The sequence below is a fragment of the Melanotaenia boesemani genome, chromosome 2, assembly GCF_017639745.1.
Source record: "Melanotaenia boesemani isolate fMelBoe1 chromosome 2, fMelBoe1.pri, whole genome shotgun sequence".
NCBI lineage: Eukaryota > Metazoa > Chordata > Actinopteri > Atheriniformes > Melanotaeniidae > Melanotaenia > Melanotaenia boesemani.
This window is the reverse complement of record NC_055683.1, coordinates 23,809,883-23,828,538: the sequence shown is the minus strand read 5'-3', so window position 1 is coordinate 23,828,538 and position 18,656 is coordinate 23,809,883. Positions and strand designations below refer to the sequence as shown.

General features: G+C 38.2%; 1 protein-coding gene across 1 annotated transcript; it reads right to left on the bottom strand.

Moving 5' to 3' along the window:
• Positions 1-1,373: 1,373 nt before the first annotated feature.
• On the bottom strand, positions 1,374-14,171 carry LOC121647079 (heparan sulfate glucosamine 3-O-sulfotransferase 6-like). The gene is made up of 2 exons (XM_041996239.1): positions 13,412-14,171; positions 1,374-2,953 (listed from the first exon to the last, which is right to left on the bottom strand). The coding sequence occupies exons 1-2, from the start codon at positions 13,912-13,914 to the stop codon at positions 2,335-2,337; spliced, it is 1,122 nt and encodes a 373-aa protein (XP_041852173.1). The 5' UTR covers positions 13,915-14,171; the 3' UTR covers positions 1,374-2,334.
• Positions 14,172-18,656: the final 4,485 nt, after the last annotated feature.

Sequence of the window (18,656 nt, the reverse complement as noted above, 5' to 3'; positions counted from 1 at the left end):
ATGAATGAATGAATGAATGAATGAATGAATGAATGAATGAATGAATGAATGAATGAAAGCCAGGACAACTGGTGCTAGATGTGGTGTTATATGTCCATCTTTTGAGTTACCGGACAGTGTAATGGGTTATTGACCTGCAAACCAATTAACAGGTGTGCAGAATTCAGCCACTTGGCAAGTTGACCAAGTACCGCTTCCCACCTCTTGGGTTTCCACAAATAAATACAGTTTTGACTACATACAGAACTGAAGTGAAGTTCTCCCACTATGGTTCTGGTTATAGTGGTGTGAGCAAGGGCTGGTTCACCAAAAAGCTTGAATGTTCCAAGATTTCAGAATGGAGTCAGAACCAGAACCAGACTGGTGTCGGTCTGAAAGCACACACAGAGGGAGTGCTTCTTATACTTTGTTAAAGACAAATCTGCAGTGCATAACTGAAATTATTCAGTGACTACCAGGATATCTTAGTACCTAAATGCCAGTTTCTGAAATCATTGTTATGTTTTTTATATCCTCTGGCACTGCATTAGAAATGATCAACAGGAACTATATAACAAAATAATATGCTCAGGAGTATCTTGGAGAACCTTTTTCAACCTATACAGTCTAACTTCATTCAGAAATGTAACTTGAAACTATATGACACAAGACAGAAGCCATTTATCAACTTGTCAGCGAAACTTCAGAGTTTTCAGGTCAAGCTCCTCTTATATTGGCAGAAATGGTGGACATGTGGTTTGTGGTCAGATAAATCCATGTTTCAACTGCTTTTGGTGAAAAAAAGATATTTGATTCATCGTGCCAAAGATGAGAAAGACAAATATGGTTACTATGAATGAAACATACCAAAACCAGCAGCTATGACTGTTTGGGGGGGGTGGTGAATCAGTGTCCATGGCATGGATTGCTGGTACCATTCATGCAGAGGTGTGTACTGGAACTTTGAAGAAACATGTACTAAATATCAGTGAAACATTTTTTTTCCCGGGAGGTTTGTGGTTATTTCAGTAAGAAACTGCCAGACCTCATTCTGTATAAATTCCACCAGTGTGGCTTCAGACAGAGTGTGTGTGCTTGACTGGCTGTTATCCAGCTCTGTCTTTTCCTGAAAATGTATAATGCTAAACAGCTAAATACAAGGTTTACTTTTAAAGAAACTAAAAATTATTTCCTTGGCTCTTTGGTCTGTTAATTAAATGTTTAACAAATAGTGATAATAACCCACGTAGTCTGGTGGACACCACTTAGACATGTAGAAGACTAAAAAACAAACAAACAATAGCTTCAACACATAAAAAGGAAAAGAGATTAAACCATAGACTGTATTAGATAAAGCTTTATTTCACAACATATACAATCAATCAGATCAGCTTTCATACACATCATTGTGCTGTGCGTTGGTTATAAAAGTGGTTTAAAATAACCACTGATCCCATAATAATTTACCACACATGATTAATATCTGATAGTCGGTACTGTCTAAGGCAATTAAAAATAGTATATAATGCAGCTTTGGAGGGAAAACATAGCTACATTTTTTTTTTTACAAAAGGAATGTGTGTATGCATCTTTTGAATTTCATATATGAGGTATCATTTTGTATACCAAATGAAATGTACAGGAAAATACTCTACAACAGAGGTCCCCAACCCTGGTCCTCATGACCCACTATCCTGCAAGTCTTTGCTGCAACACACCTGATTCAAATTAAATGGTTTTCTGACAAGCTCGGCACAAGTCTGCTAATGAGCCATTAATTTGAGTCAGGAGTGCTGAAGCAGGACATTGGGCCTTGAGGACCGGAGATGGGGATCCCTGCTCTGCAACATCAACCTAATCATGTAGTTTTCCAATGTTCTTGGAAACAGTTGATGCAATAAGCTACAAATGCATCAAGGTATTGTAGGAATATGACATTATGATCAATGCCTTGTCATGTAATAAATATATTTCTTTCATAAAATAGAAAATATAAATGTTTTATATAAACACAAACTATAAATATGAGCTCATCTTATAAACAACATAGTAAAAGGTACAAAAAAAGAGAAGAATGCATCCAAACAGAGAGAACAAACTGTATAAACGAGAGTGTGGTTTAATATGCAAGTCATTACTGCGTGACTTGTATATTACCAGCATCGTGTCCATTTCAGCTACTACAACAACTCTACAAGAAAACTGGCAGTTCATGAGTGCTACATGTCATGTTGATTCCACAGAGAGAATAAACTTAGTCTCCACCTCTCCCTGAGAATGTTAGCACTGTGGAAACAGTAAATGAACCGAATATAAGATATTTACTTTTATCTGGGCTGAAATAATCCTTCTCTCTTAGTCCCAGCCAAAGTCTTGTCCACTCATCTTATAGAAACGGTGGTTGAAGGGTCTGTAGAAGTTTCTGAGTCTCTTCAGTACCTCAGAGGGGATCAGTGGATGAGGTCTGCCCTTAGATTTTCCCAGGCAGCGAGGTCTGTTGCTGCCCTCTGGTTTCTTCAAGCAGGGAAATCCCTTAGTCTGGTTGAAGTAGAAATGTTTTTCTGAAATAACCCTTTTTAGACCCAAGAAGTCTTGAACCCGGCCCATCTCGCCGGCCGGATCGGATACTAGCCGCTCACCGCTAACAAACAGAAAATGAGACAAAGGAAAGTACTGAAGCCAGTTCTCCAGGTGCTTGGCATAGAGGCCAATGCGCACAGCGCTCCACGTGGTATCAATCAGACCTGTGGAGGAGTTTTTCAAGGCGAGACTCTGGAATGATGGAAGGCCTGGGTTCTTGGATAGTGTCTGGGTGTAGTCAGACACTGCACGTGTTACCGGATCTCTGACTACCACAATTAGTTTGGTTTGGCAGTTCATTGTGCAGACACGGCTGGGAGCCTCCTTTGTGACAAAGTAGCCGGGTGTCTTCTCCATGGTGACCTGCCCATCAAGTGTCCGAGGCATCAGGTTCCTGGATAAAGAGAATAAACTGTCATTAAAAAATTCTCACTCATCACAGTGGAGACTGTTTCTCTAACAACCAAACTGTTTTGGAGCTTCATTAATTATATGTTTGTGTCACAGATATATTTATTTAAATATGCACAAAAAAGAAAACACAGAAAAAAAAGTACATACTGGTCCCACTAAAGTTATGGATCAATGTGTTCGTAGCGTTTTACTATTTAAATAAACAGCAGATACAGAGTCACATTACCTTTAAAAGGAAACAAGACTCAGTTTACCTATACTTTGGTTCTCACAAGCTCCTGATGCAAAGATCAAAATTTTGACTTTACTCAAATATTTTTTCCATAGTTGTCATTTTAGTGTTTGCAGGTTAAGCCAACAGAGTCTTGTGTTCTTGAGCTTCTTACAAACATAAATAAATAAAAACAAAAACAAACGAGGCTGGGTGAGGGGTAGGATACAGTAAAAGTAATAAATGCTCTGACTATGAATCCAAAGCAAAGAGCTGATAGATGCCAAAACTTTATTTGTAGATCTGAATTGCAGATATATCGGATCTTTTATTAAAACTACTTTATTAAAACTACACCATCATGTTTGAAGATTTTAAAAGTGAAGTTTAAATATTTGACCTTACCACATAAGTGAGCAAGCATACCCACATTTGTCAGTATAATCACATACTAACTTCAGTGAAAAGAACCTTAAAAGATAATACTTCCTCTCACCATTAAAGCACTGCAAAATCTGCATGATTAAAGCTTCTGACACGATACTGTGTTATTGTTTGAGGGCCCCAGACAGCCCCTCTGTGTCTTATTGTAAGGTCTGCAGAGCAGAACCATTCACTTACTATGGGCCTGATGAGTCAAAACCACAAAGCCTGAAGAACCACTTAACAGCAATTTCCTACAGATTTCCACCCCCTCTTCTTCCTGCAAGAGCAAAGTGCCCACCTCCCCTCACCCATGCTTCCCCTCCAGGTTCCTACATAGGCTCAAACAGACCAGCGTCTGCAGGAAGTGCAACCACACTTGGATGCTGCTTAGCTCAGCTAGTGTGTTGCACATGTGGCTGCAATGAGGAAAAATACTGAAAAAATATGCCAGCAGACATATGTGCTGAATTTTGCATGATTATGTTATGGAAATAAAATTTCTATCATTTATGTGTAATAATATATAACTAAAGAATAAATCTGCAGATTTCTGATTTTTTTATGTTGCTTTTTACAAACCATTTGGTGCAAATTGTTTTTATTTATTTAATCTTCTGTTCTGACTGGATTCAATCTATCTCTGACTGACAGCTTGCCTTTATTCCTACATTTTCTGTTAAATCTTATGTATAACATTCTTTTCAGGGTCCAGATGTGTTTGTGTGTTTACATTAGAAAGACAATTTGTGTGAGCTTTGTTCTTACAGAATTATATTTCAGAATTAAACTGTTTTGTATTGCAAATGGATGATGAGCAATATTTGAAAGAGCAAATAAATTTCTGTAGTTAGTTTACATCTCTCAGTTACTGGAAATGTGGAGTAGTCATCTGGTTTCCCATAAAATAAACAGGAAATGAAGCATATGTGGTTTATTTGATTCAGGGGGTGCAAAAACATTTACAGAGATGGGACATTTAAGGTAAATTTATTTAGGTTTTCCCAGTAAGATCGCTGATTTTTAAGAGGTTATTTGATTATTACTTAAAATTAAACAATAGTTTATTTTTGGCAAGGTATTAATACTTGTATAAGTTGGTGTACATTTTAGTTTAAGTCTTTTTCCCCCCTTTCTTAAAATTTGAAAGATACCTAGAAGATCACAGTGAGAATATGTGAATAATCATGCACAAAAAGTTACATTTACATTATTGGTGCACATTTTTCTAAACACTATACCGTTACATTTAACTGTATTTTTGTATGCTGCTGTGCAATTTAGAGCAGCATATCAAGCTCTAAACATTAAATCATAAATTTAAATTATTTTGGAGTTGTCAACTTTACTTTTAGCTCTGGATTGATTCCCATTTAAGGAAAACTGTAATGTGTACAGATTTAATCCACTGTTCATATAAAATGGTATTCCCAGCAGTTTTAAAAGAAAGCATTAAGTTAAAGTTCACATTAGAGGGATAATTGCAAGTGAAGAACCTCCTGATGAGCGGCAATAATAAACAAAACTTCTGCAATGACCATGTCCATGTGTGTGAAGAAACTGTCTCCGAATTTGTCTCTAAGTTTAAAATCTCTCCTCTTCATTTGAAGGTAAAACACGTAAACCCACCCCCATCAAAGGATCACACCAATAAAACACCATTAATTGATTACTATCCAATTGCTGCAAATGGCCTATCGCTGCCTGCCTGCCTGTCCCGTTTATCTGTCTGATCAATATGTCTGTCTCTATATGACAGATTGTTTTCAATGTGTATGTGTTTGCAAGCGTATGAGTGGGTTTTTGCCCATACACACATTGGAGCACAGAGGTGTCAAGATTTACTGATGAGAAATTGAACGCCTGTCTCCCCCTCTGTCCTCACTTTCCCCATCTGTAGTCTTGAATTTGCCCTTCACTCCTTCACATAAGTGACAGTTTAGTAATTGACCATAAGTTGTCTCTTCATGCTCATGAATAGTTAATGAATTGTGGGTTTTACCTCACTCTCTTTAGGCTGCTATGCCCTTCTTCACAATCAATCTCATTATCAGAGAATCAATTTGACTATTTTCTATCACAACTCTGTCTGTATGTGGTGTCAGGAAAAGAAATTGTAATCAAGATGATTAATTAAATAAATATATGTCTTACATACAGCTCACTCATTTAACCCAAAGGAAAGTGCCTTTCAGTCTTCTGACCTAGCATACGGGACTTGGGGTGCAAATATGTTTTCTATTTAGCTCAGTATAAGAAAGTCTTGTTGACAAAAGTCTGGAGCTCCCTGCTGTTAAAAGGATGTAACACTTTTCCTCCCTGAAGTGCAACAGAGCTGATTACACAGCTGATACTGTATGTTCTAGACAGTTTGGATCACAAAATTAAATAAAACTCTTGGCAACAAGGATGTGGTCAAGAGACTTCCTGCTCCCAAGATTATGGGTTCTCCTGCTGAAGTGGAGCAGCTACACCCCTGCAGTGTCGCAACAAACAGCATTCTGCATGAAAAGTGTGGCTGATTGAAGGAAAGAAAATCTTAAAAATAAAAATCTAAAAATCATGTTACCATGTCACTCTTTAAAGCAAAAGATATTTAAAAAAAAAGGTCCAGGATTTATCATAGTCATTCACCGTACCATTTAAATAAAACACTGTCTTATTAAGGAGATTTCTCCTGACAGGCCCATACAAAAGCTTTCTTAGGCTGTAAAAATGAGAGAACACAAACAATATACTGGTCAAATATTTTCCAGCAGTTTTGGAGTTGTCACAGGGTGATGGAGGCAGCCTGAGGGCCATTGACCTTCTTCATATCTGGATAAAATATACTCCTTTAATAAAATATAGTGCAACAACTAGGTTACGCTAGATATAATAGGAAATCTATTACCTTTTTCAAAGGTTTTTTTTGCTTGTTTTCTTGCTGACTGGAACTTTGCCAGACAGCAGCTCATAGCTAGTTAGCTTAGCTTAGCACAAAGACTCATAAAATTAAGACGTAGAGTAAGTAAAACTAGCCTGGTTTTGTTCAAACAAAAACCAAAACCAGAAACTGTTGAGGGCTGAGTTGGCTCACTCAGTAGTTATTTCCTGTATCCACACCATGTGGTTTCAGTCCCTGTTCATGCTATATCTAGCAGCCAGTTAGCTTAGCTTAGCTTAGCATAAAGACGAAAAACTAGCCTGGTGTCCAAGACTGAGTTAGCTCATTGGAGGAGTCATTGCCTAATCTGTGTCATGCAGCTTTTGTCACTCTCCCATCATTTTGAAGATTATCAACAGTTCCTGTCTGCGATATTTTCTGAGTAATTGGTGAACTTCACCACAGAATCTGATCTGAATTGTTTTACCCCTTAGGAAAACATCCACTGATCCCATCTATCCATGGCTATATTTGCTTATTCCAATGCAGGGTCACAGGAGGAGGGCTGGAGCATATCCCAAGAGCCATCTACCAGACCCTCTGAGATTAATTGGAATATTTCACTATCAAATTAGGAAAAAATTAAACTGGTCTGAGACCACTTCTAGCTTATATGTTGTATTCATGCTTGTGGTCCAAAGACACATTTGAGTATATAAGGTGTCAAAGCACCATACTTCAAAGTTATAAAGAAATATTCATAAATGTGTATAAAAAAACTAATTTTCTTTGAAGACTGATTGAGTGAAAACATAAGTAATGTTCAGCAGCACACAAAAACACTAAACGTCTAGCATCAGTCTGGGGATGAGTGGATGTTTTAGTCCCTTCAGGAAGTCAGCTACAAGAAAGGCTTTTGCTTCTAACACAATGTATGATAAATGGTGCAGTAATGCAATAAGCAAAGGGTTTTCTCCATAGGAGGCTCGCTGAAGTGCTGAAGTTCCACACACACTACCACTGCAATGAATGTATGTAAGTATGTGTGTGTATGTAAGACAGCACATGGGCTGTATGGGGATAAAATAGTGTTTGAGTGTGTGTTATTGCTTAATGGGGTGGGGGTCTTCTATAAAAGAGTAAAAATACTTTTTGTTGGTCTATGCCTAATTAGTGACTATGAATGTCCAGTTATAATTAGGGGTCTTCACAGAGTGTGGGGTCCAGTGTGCTGTGCAGGCACATAAGTTCAGTAATGGCTTCAGCATTTGGCACATAAAGGGTACCAGACCTATTTCCAAAAAAAAAAGAAAAACTGATTAGAGTTAGAAGTAGATTAAAGATTTTCTTACAGAAGCATTATAAACTGACATAGTGAACATAGCATGAAATATTAGCAGAAACGATCAACTTAATGCAGGGTTTCTTGCTATAAGTGAAAAAAGAAAAAAAAACATCACCTAAAAACACTTGTTTACTCAAAGAAAGAGTCCTTGCATTAAAATAAGTCAACAGACCTGAAGTTTTAACCTATATGAGATTCCCAAATCAGGTGCTTCCAAAACAATTGTTTTTATAAACAGGCAGCTTTGAGTTCTTGACAAGCAATTTTTTAATACAAAGAGCTAGTTTGCTGGACTACATGGTCTCTATATTTAGGTGGAGGGTGTAATAGTGTATTTACATACATGATTTGTATTCAGGAGAAACAAGTTTATCCCCCATCTGCTTTTGTACTTCTAACACTTAATTTCATCTTTGTCTGTCAAGCCATAACATATTTTCATATAAACACTTAAAATGATATTTCCAAAGTAATGAAGATTTGCTCTACAACTATAAGGTCCATATGCATGTTCTTGATGTCTAATGACATCTAGAATGCATTCCCATTGTCAAAAAGAATGTTTCTGTTACTATGCCTGAGTAAATTGCAATAAAATACAGGAGAAATGTTAAATGTCTGTCCACTACTATTTATTCCCCCTATTTGACAGAAGCTCACATCCTGCTAACAATTATTATGCACACAGATGCCACTGATCACCTTCCTCTTTATTATCTTTTAGCATGTGATTATGCAAATTTTTCAATTTATTCATATTGTGTTGTTTGGATTTTTTTTTTTTTTAGATTAAACGTGTGTATACCTGCACAATTATAGACTTTTTGAATCTATAACCTGATTTATCATAGGAATCAAACTCAAACTTGTTATTTTGATTGGTTTATTTTGGTTTTTTCAGTCTTAAGATATTCGTTTCTGGAAATGGCAGTGCAACTGAGCGGGACTACCCAACATCAGAAACACTTAATTCTGGCCCACTGAAGTACAACTTTTATTTCTTGTCACAGTATTTTTCTCACTAGCTAACTGCAGCACTCAGCTGAAACCTCCCCAAGATTTTATAGGCACCCCAAAATGAACCACAATGCGCCTCAAATTATTATAATTCTCACCATATGGGGTGTGAGTATGGGCTTTTTCAAACCTAATAACACCACCTCGACCCAACACTAGCCAAAACCCACCATCATTAAAGCACAATACAATCCAGCACCACAGAGACCACTTCCTGGTCTGTTTCACCAATCAGCCAAACTGAGCTCCTAACTAATGGCCTCAGGGCTGGACATGGAATGAGGTGTCAAGAAAATTGTCCTCACTCGGGAAAATGTTGCCCCATGTACATTAGAGCCCTCTTCCAACATCTCAGCTGTCAAAAATATCCAGACTGACAGGGTATGCATTTGAATCTAACCTCATGGACTGGAGTGAAATAAAACACATTTGCTGAGGCAGTTCTCCAGAAGAATAATTTTAAAAGAGTCTCAGCAAACATAAAGCAAATAAACACATTTTAATAGCATACAGTGAAGTGATAGAATTTTTTTGTACTATCCATTAACACTGCAACACTGGAATAATGTCTAGGATGCTATAAAATATTAGGTCCTTAGTAGTAAACTGACCCCTGATCAATGCAAATATTTAAGCATGACCTCACATATCTTAACTGTGAATGACGGTAGATATCCATGAAATGTTATTTTCAGGTTTTAGCCATGTTTTGCTTCAAATGCAACTGAGAAAATGATAGTCTATAAGTCAAATCCTATTCCTGATCTTACAAAACCTAACTGAACTTTCTATATTGAACAGATGTTAGATAATAGTGTTACTTGTTGTCATTACTTTGCATTCTTATTTGCATAAATCTATGTCCCATATCTAGACTGATGTCATTTTCAGTCATGCTGGCATTTCGGCTTGCCCTTGTGCTGTTGCCCTTAAATGATTTATACTATGCTTTAATAGCAATCCGATCAGTCTCGGCCTTCAGCAAGATGATGAGATCTGAAAAAGATTGATGAGACTAAACTATTTTTTTTTCCAAACTGAAATGACTTTTCAATAAAGACAATAAAGAGATTTTTTCTAGGATGCTAGTTTGTTTCTTATATCATTCTGTCTTATAATAACAACTTATTCTTCTAAATGTCAACCAAAAGAACTGAATTAATGCTTATGTCAAGACAAAAGGCAGAATTTATTCAGTACTTATTTATCTGTGTCATGCTAACAAAGCCGTGACAATCAGAGTCATTGTGCCATGGAAACCTGAGGTTTTTCAGTTTTCTGTGGTGGCTCTCAAGTCCCATATGTAAGCCATCACTCCATGAAAGCCATAAAACAACACAAAATCATTAAATCTTTGCCTCATTTTCAATGCACTGTTTGTGGCTTTTCCATTCCCGTAATGGGCTCACATGATCACATGCAAACGGGAGAACGAGATGCAGAGACAGACAGGGTAGAGAAGGAAAAGAGAGGGATCACTCAGATAAAAGCAATAGAAAACACTTATCTAACTCGTCTAACAGAGGACAGTGATGCTGGAACAACATGAACGAGTGGGTAGCACTGAGACTATAAAGTGTCTCCACCATGCAGCTCATCCCCAGATTCATCTAACATGTGACAGCAACGACTCAAAACATAAGCAAACTAATCTCATCCTTCTGATGCATTTGCCTTCAGTTTGTGTTTCTTTCTACATCAAAGACATGTGGAAGCAAGCAAACTATGACAATGCACAAGTCATTTTCAAATTTCAGATTTTCAGAGATGCTAATGTGAGACCATATGTTTTTCACCAACTGTAATCTATTATAGGATTGTTACTCACTAACAAAACGACCAGGAGCATGCTGTTATGACATTTGAATAAGGTTTTTACATTGTTAATGGCTGAGAAAGCAAACAGACCTGCCGGAAAGTCTTAGTTAAAATGTAAGAGGTTCAAATAACTAAAACAAAATAAATTAAAAATCTACAGAATAGCCATGAGCCAAGGTCTTCAGTAGTGCCCCCTGCTCCTTTTATACACTAGTGGCACCAACTACTTTTTATGGAGTTGACTGCTGGAGCAGCAGCATATCAGCTGTGGATAGAAAGAAACTGTATGAACTGCTCAGGAAGGCCAGCTCTGTACTGGGATGCCCCTTAGACCAAGCTGAGGATATAGGTGAAAGTAGGATGATGGCTAAGCTGTCACCCATGTTGGAGAACAGCTCCCACACCCTCAAGGACATTTTATCAGGCCTGCAGAGCTTCATCAGCAGCAGACACCTTCACTCCTAGTGTGTGAAGGAGGACTATCACAGTAGCAATGATAGCAGCAGTCAGACTCTAAGACAAGGACTGCTCCCAGCAGACCACAAACATTCATGCACAATATATACCCAATATAAATGATTATTATACATAATGGTAATATTGAACAATTTTTTATTTGGAGTTTTTTTTCTTAGATATTTTTTTAATGTAAGTATACATATTTAAACTTTTTTTTTTTATTATTGATTTTTTTTTACTGTTTCTGATGCCTTACTGTTTTGCTGCTGTTGCACTAAAATGTCCCCACTGACAAACCCAAGACTGTATCTACATTTGTGTATTTGCTTTCAAATGTGACAATAAGCTGACTCTCAGTTCATTAACAGTCACAACAGAGGATGTAGCTTGTTCTACATGGATAATTTCTACTTGGCAGCAACAAATACACACATTCCTGTTCTTATATATATATATATATATATATATATATATATATATATATATGGTAACACAGCATTGAAATAATGCACGTCTTAACCCCACCTATTAATCACAAATTAATGTCTAACCCTAAAACTTTAAATGAACGTTTTGACCCTAAAGCAGCAATTTAAATTTTTGGGATTCAGCATTTTATTCCCTACAAAGCTGTCAAAACTACAATAATGGTTGGACCTCAGTACTGCAGGAGAAGACATGTGCACACTTATTCACAGTGTTGCTTTCTAGACCATCCAGCAGCTCCTCTCTGGTTTACTGCAGATGACAACAGATTCTTTCCAATTTCTGAGATTCAGTGACAGCTGAAGAATCATCTTTCAATGATTTCACCCTGGATCACATTTCTGTTGCCTCCTTCCATTGTTGAGTTGATCCTTCCAATTCTTCCCCAGTTCAGATCTCAGTTATGTTCATTGTTACAAAAAGTCTCCTGTATTTAGAAATGTAAATGTTCATATTGTGTTACACTCATTAGAAATTAATTATTTAATACACAACCATTATAATACTGCTTTAAAATTTAGAGGTATCACTCCTTGGTGGATTTATTTTCTACATCCTGCTAGTAGTTCTGCTTAGTTACAGCACCAACAAAATGGCAGCATTAAAGTGTAACAGCTTTACAGCACCAGTCAGGCTGAAAAAAAAGCATGCAAAAACACACATAAAAGACATGCCCTGGACGACTCCAGTCTGTCAGGGAGAGGAAAGAAAGGTAGGAGAGAGGAATGAATAAAGAACAAGGAAGAATGTATGAAGATGAATAAATGCAAATAAAATAAGACAGTAAAAGCTCAACATGTAAAAAACAGGATAAAAGGTGCTAACATGCATATGAGCTCAAGGAAGAGAAAAAAATCTAACAGCATGGTAAAATTGCCAGTGGTGAAACTGTTATAGGACAATGAAATTATATCTTGGAGTCGCAACAAAGTGCATGTTCATGAGTATACTTCATCCTGTCAAGCCTCTCTCTCTCACACACACACATTAGAGTAATTTTCTTGCTTAGAGGTCCCAAAACAGTGTTGTCCTGTCACACTGATGAGAACTCAGCAGGGACCATGTTGAGAAGCTCGAACAACATCTTGAGATGATCAGAGCCAACTTCAGACCTAAATCCTTTAAAAGCTTTAACTACACCCAATTATAAATGATTGCTTTGGTCATCTGGATTGTCCAAAATCAGCCACTCTCATTTCAACAGAAGCTAGAGCAATCAAGATAAGTTACTCATGTCAGAGTAATCACTGTTATATATCCACACTCTTTTCTCCAGAACATCTTCAGAGCAAAGTGGACATGCTGATACAGGATGTCATGTGGAAGAGTGGGTTGTAAATGATGTTTAGATGACTGTCAAGATGATGAACTGCTCCTCTGGGACCCTATGGCCCTTTGATCTACAGTGTAGTGCACAGGCAGAATACCATCTAAAGCAGATCTTACTACATTAATCTCTGTGTTATGGTTGTCTCATTTATTGACAAAAGACACCAGAAGGTCTGCTCAGGTGACTGGATGTCATCAAGGACATCAGCACTGCTCATTTGAGCTTTCAGCCTGACACTAGATGTACATCACCCTGTTCTTTGGTTATCCATGTCATGCAATGCAGAAAAAATATTGAAAAACTTGGACTCACAAGTTCAAATTGTTCTTCTACTTGTTTCTTTAAAAAGTTTGGTCTTGGTATAGTTATGTCAAATCTGATGTAATTTTTATATTCCATATTTAGCTCCATATTTTGTTTTAAATCTTTGCCTACCACCGACTAGAATTTTGATGTCCATTTGTGCAGCGTGTGTACGCCTACCTGTACCACTCCAGTCCTTTCTCATAAAACCTGTCAAAGAAGTGCGGCTCTGCCCCAAACGCTCTCACGTCCGGGTGGATGCGGAGAAACTCCAGCAGGGCGCGGGTTCCTCCTTTCTTCACACCGATTATAATCGCCTGTGGAAACCTCTTGGTCCCGAAAGTGTTGGACACAGGGATGCCGTTGTCCAACACTTGCTGTGGCAGCTGCTCATCCACGTCCACCTGCTGTGCGTCCGCCGAGGCTGTGCGGTTACGAGACGGTGCGTCGGGATTAGGATGCGGAGGTGGTCGTAGATCCTCCAACATGCGGCGGCGACCGTCCGAAATGTCATAGTCCCTGTTTGAGAAATGCTGGCTGTATAACGCTCTAGGAGCCGAACTGCAAAATCCCGTTAGGCAATAGAAGAAGTACGTAAAGATTAGGACCATGGTAAAGAACACTGAGACTTTGGAGAGCACCTTTCCAAAGTTGAACCTGACTCTGCATCCGCTACATCCCATGAGTTGATCTCCTGCTCGATGCTTATGCACCAAAATGGTGACAACATGCTTCTTCCTCCTACGTTGATTGGAGTTAATACCATTAAATATTGCCTATGTTGCCGAACCTGTTGCGCACATATGAGGCATCACAGGGAGATCTTCTCTTGGCCGCTGAAATGCCCCGCGAAATTGTCCAAATTGATCTTTATAATCTTTATCTGTATAAGAAAAGTCTTTTTTTTACACCAATATAATTTAACATAGCATTAGTCAGCTGAGACCTTACAACCTCTTAAAGTTGTGCGTCTGAGGTGCCCTCTCCTTTTTTTTCTGCCTCTCCACCTAGTCCCACCCCTATTTGGGTTGAAAGTCTCCACCCTTCACTCCACTCCTTGTTCTATATAATAACCATGCCTCATATGGCGATACTCTATAGTATTTTTTTTATACTTTTCACTTAAATCCAATGGGTAATTGTGTCCAAACTTTTGACTGGTAATTGAGTGTAGTAGTAATAGTATATACATACATACATGCATATATATATATATTAATCTTCTGAAGTGACCCCACACATGCTTTACAAATGTAAACTGACCCCAGTGAAGAAAATCCTCCTTGCCCCTCTGAACTCTAAAGGATTGTCTCAGTCAGCTCTGTGAACAATATCCCCTGAGGATGTCTATCTAAAACCTTTTGTAGTCTCCCTGCACACTGAGACTTTACATTAAACCAACACACAGAGGACAATTCTACTGATACAAGACTCAAACACAAAGGCTGTAAGTGAGGAAGGGGTCCATGATGCCACCGCTGTGCCTCTGTTCCCATAAATACAGTATGAGAGTTTGAGTGTGTCACCTCTGGGGTTGTACAGGAGGGATCAGTGCTGGGATGCTCCCTTGACTCTGTAAAGCAGGTATAGGATTTCTCCAGGTAGTGAGATGAAGTTCAGACTTTGAACCTGGCTAACACACCAAGGGCGTCTGTTTGAAAGGATGAGAGGATGGAACAAAAGGGTGGAGAGGTAAAGGATAGATAGTCTGTCTCACAGTACACACTCAGCCCTGAAGCACAGTGTGTTTCAGACAGAGATAATGAATCCACTTGGCGGTCTAACTGTAGTGGCTAATTGAGAATTTTTAGTATTTAATCTTTATTTCGCTTCACTATTTAATATCCTTAGAGAAATCAACTGTTGCCCTTTTTTAAAGTAAAACTTTGATTCTTTAGATTTTTGGAAATACACACATGACTTCTGGTTACTTTTAACTGTGGTAAAATTGAAGATACAGCGTGTTGAATAGTAAATTACTATAAAAACAACACAGTCAGCTTACTAACAGTTTATTTTAGTTTCATAAGTAGCAATAAAACAACAATTCCCTGCTTGATGTGCTGATTTATGTACAAGGTTGTACATGTTGTTTTTTCTAAAAACAATTGATATTTAAACAGCTAAAACACTGGGCTACTGACAGGTTTTCTCACATGAACCACTTGATTTAGGTCCTTCCATAGCTGTTAATTGATCAACTAATTTACTTTTTAAAAAGTTTTAAAACCTTATATAACCTTTTATAAGCCTGATGATTTTAAACAATTATTTTTCTGTAGTTTTTTGAGATCCATGTTTGCATACATCTCAGTAAGTAAGTTGGGAAGCTTGGACTTCCATCCATCCATCCATCCATCCATCCATCCATCCATCCATCCATCCATCCATCCATCCATTTTCTAATGCCTGTGACCAGATTGAGGGAGCAACATCCTGGGCAGAGACCCTCAGACTTATCGTTTCACCAGTCACCCCCACTAGCTCTTCCATGGGTACACCAAGGGTCCCCAAGCCTGGCAAGATAATCTCTCTGGCAGGTCTTGGATTAGCCTCAGGGCCTCCTACCAGTGGGACTTGCCCAAAAAAACCTCCCTTGGGAGATGTCCGGAAGACATGCTAACCAGATGCCCAAACCAACTCAAATAGCTCCTTTTGATGCGGAGGAACAGCAAACTCCTCCCGGATGACCAAGCTCCTCACACTATCCCTAAGGGTGAGGCCAGACATCCTTCTCAGGAAGCTCATTTCAGCAACACATACATGCAATCTCATTTGTTCTTTCACTACCCACAGAATAAACGGAAAGAGTTGATAATTTAATAGAGCCTTGCGATTTAAGTAAAAAAATACTCATTCACTCATGATTGTTGTCATTTAAATACCTTTTAATTAGCTGCCAATCCAAGGGATTCAAACACTTTTGTTATTCATAGATATGTGTACTGGATCATTTTTCTGTTTGAATAAATGACAATGGGACATATTTTAGTGCTATTTGTATAATCAGATTTTATTGATCAATTTGAGTATGTGTAAAAATCTGCATTGTAATGAAGATGGAGAGAAGAATTCGCAAACTTTCAAGAACCACTGTTACCCAGTGTAAAATTGCGGCTCTCTACTTCAGTTTCCACAGAGGCTAAACAAGCAAGACTTAAGAATGTTAATTAGTGAGCTTTAGAGATCCTGGTAGATGGATTATGTTACATTTGGACAGAGCCAGGCTTGCTGTTTCCCCATTTTCAGGAGGAACAGCTTTTAATATCTTCAGCATAGAGATGTTAGAGAGATATTAATCTTTTTATCTAAATCTTGACAAAACTGTGAATAAGCATGTGTTCCAAACTGTCAAACTTCTCCTTTCAGGAATATATAAACTTTTCTGAGTAAAGAATTACATAGCCGGTGATTGCGGTTCTTCTGCTCAAACAAAGCTCTCTGCAGATTCTTACATGACCCAGGCAAATATAGAATAATCATATGTTTTGAAACACAAACAGCCTTTGTAAATCCATTGAAACAGAGGCTAACTTGGCACTGAGGAATTCACAGCTTTGGAAATGACTGTCTGCCAGTTTGCAGCAAATTCAGCCGGAACGAGATCAGGATCTAGATCTTGCTTTCATCAGAAATTTTATTTGTTTCCCCTCATACTAATTACTCCAATTGTATTCATACTGACAGTCTTGTACCTAGAACTATAAACAGCAAGATTAAAAACAAAACAAACCGGCAACAGCAGTGCTGAGGAAACTAATACAACATTCAATTTGTGAACTGCGCCGGTACATGTAGGACTTTGGATAATGCTCGGTGTGGGTATTTATGCACGCATGTGTGCACTTCAGACTATGTTTCCAACAGTTGTGCCTGCAGGTGTGTTCTAGTGCTGCATCCCTGTATGTACCACAGATAGAGATTTCCATTGCCAGAAGCCTGCTGATGATTTGTACATGTGTCAACCATTACAGCAAATTACAAATCCTCTCCAGCAAAAGATGAATATTCTACTCTCATTTCGTAATTTCCAGTATGAGGAAGAAGCTGTTGCCCATTTGCAATGCCCAGCAGAGCCCTCAAAGCCATCACAGCAGCTATCTGAAACCACCGAGGAGATACTAATTTGCCAGTACAGGGACATAATTGCATATCCTACAAGCGGTACCCCAACTCTTGCTCTGTGTCTGGAATGAATGACAGTGAGACTCCTACGTATTTAGATTGGATACCAATGATAATCAAATGAATTTCTTGATCATTTATTTGCCCTTAGGTGTTCGACAGGTTAAAGAGGTTAAAAAAAAAGCAACGTACATGTTGTGGCATCTCAGTTGCAGCTCTTTGAAGAACTAACAGATGCCACGCACTCTCAGACATGAAAGATGCTTGATGGCCAACCCCTCAGGTAGGAAGGATCACAGAATACAAAAGCCAGCAACAGAGCACATGTGAAGCCCCACCCTCCCAACTTTCATCTAAAAACATAAGCAAAGTCGGTAAGTATGACTGATAGATTGAGAACTGAACAAAATCACTCTGATCTCTGAATCCACATACAGTTTGTCAAACCACCTTTTCCTCTTCTCCTCCCACTCTCTATTCCTCTGTGTCCCACCACCTACACACAGGTGCACTGCATTTTCCGCCTCTAGCTTGATTTCCACACCCAGATTCGCCCTGTAGCTTTATAGCAATTTGGCTGAATGAATCAATGCACCAAAGATCAGAGACAAAAGATATTTGGGGTTCATGTAACACTAAACAGCCTTGAAAGCAGATCTACATCATGCATTAAGTTAAATGTGGAAGTAATTTATTTCTTAGGATCAGTTAGCTGACTTCATTCCAACTTTATTACGGGTAGATTTGGGCAATAGCCAAAGCCAGAAGGTTCAGTTCTGTGAATTATATAAATGTACAGAGATGCAAACCCTGAGGTGTTTTTCACATAAACAGAAAATCTTGCAAGCCCAAGAAACCAGCTGCTGAGAACAATTTTCAAAATGTCTTTCATCTAGACAATAAAACTTAAATACCTTTTCTAGAGAGCATGTCTATGCAGGAGCCTAAGATATATATATATATATATATATATATATATATATATATATATATATATATATATATATATATATATACATAAACTCATATTTACTTTCAATGTGCTTTACTTTAGCTGTAGAGTAAAGCAAGAGGGAAGCTGAAGGGAATTAAAGTGAATGACAATCATGTCATCACATAAGCCACAGACCATTCGGGAAATGGCTTCTTTTCTAATCCACGGCTCTGTGGTGAAAAATGTGGGATCTGGTGGTTGGCTCCAAAGTGATATTGGGTGTGTTAGGAAGGGTGGAGGAGCAGAAGCATGGGTGTGAGGGGTGCCTGTATGTGTTTGTGCCTGCATGATGAGTGTGAGAGATGG

Coding starts and splice junctions, on each gene's coding strand:
- LOC121647079 (XM_041996239.1), bottom strand. CDS start 13,914: ATGGGATGTAGCGGATGCAGAGTCAGGTTCAACTTTGGAAAGGTGCTC. Junction 2,954..13,411: donor AAAGGACTGGAGTGGTACAG/GTAGGCGTACAC, acceptor CTCTTTATCCAG/GAACCTGATGCCTCGGACAC.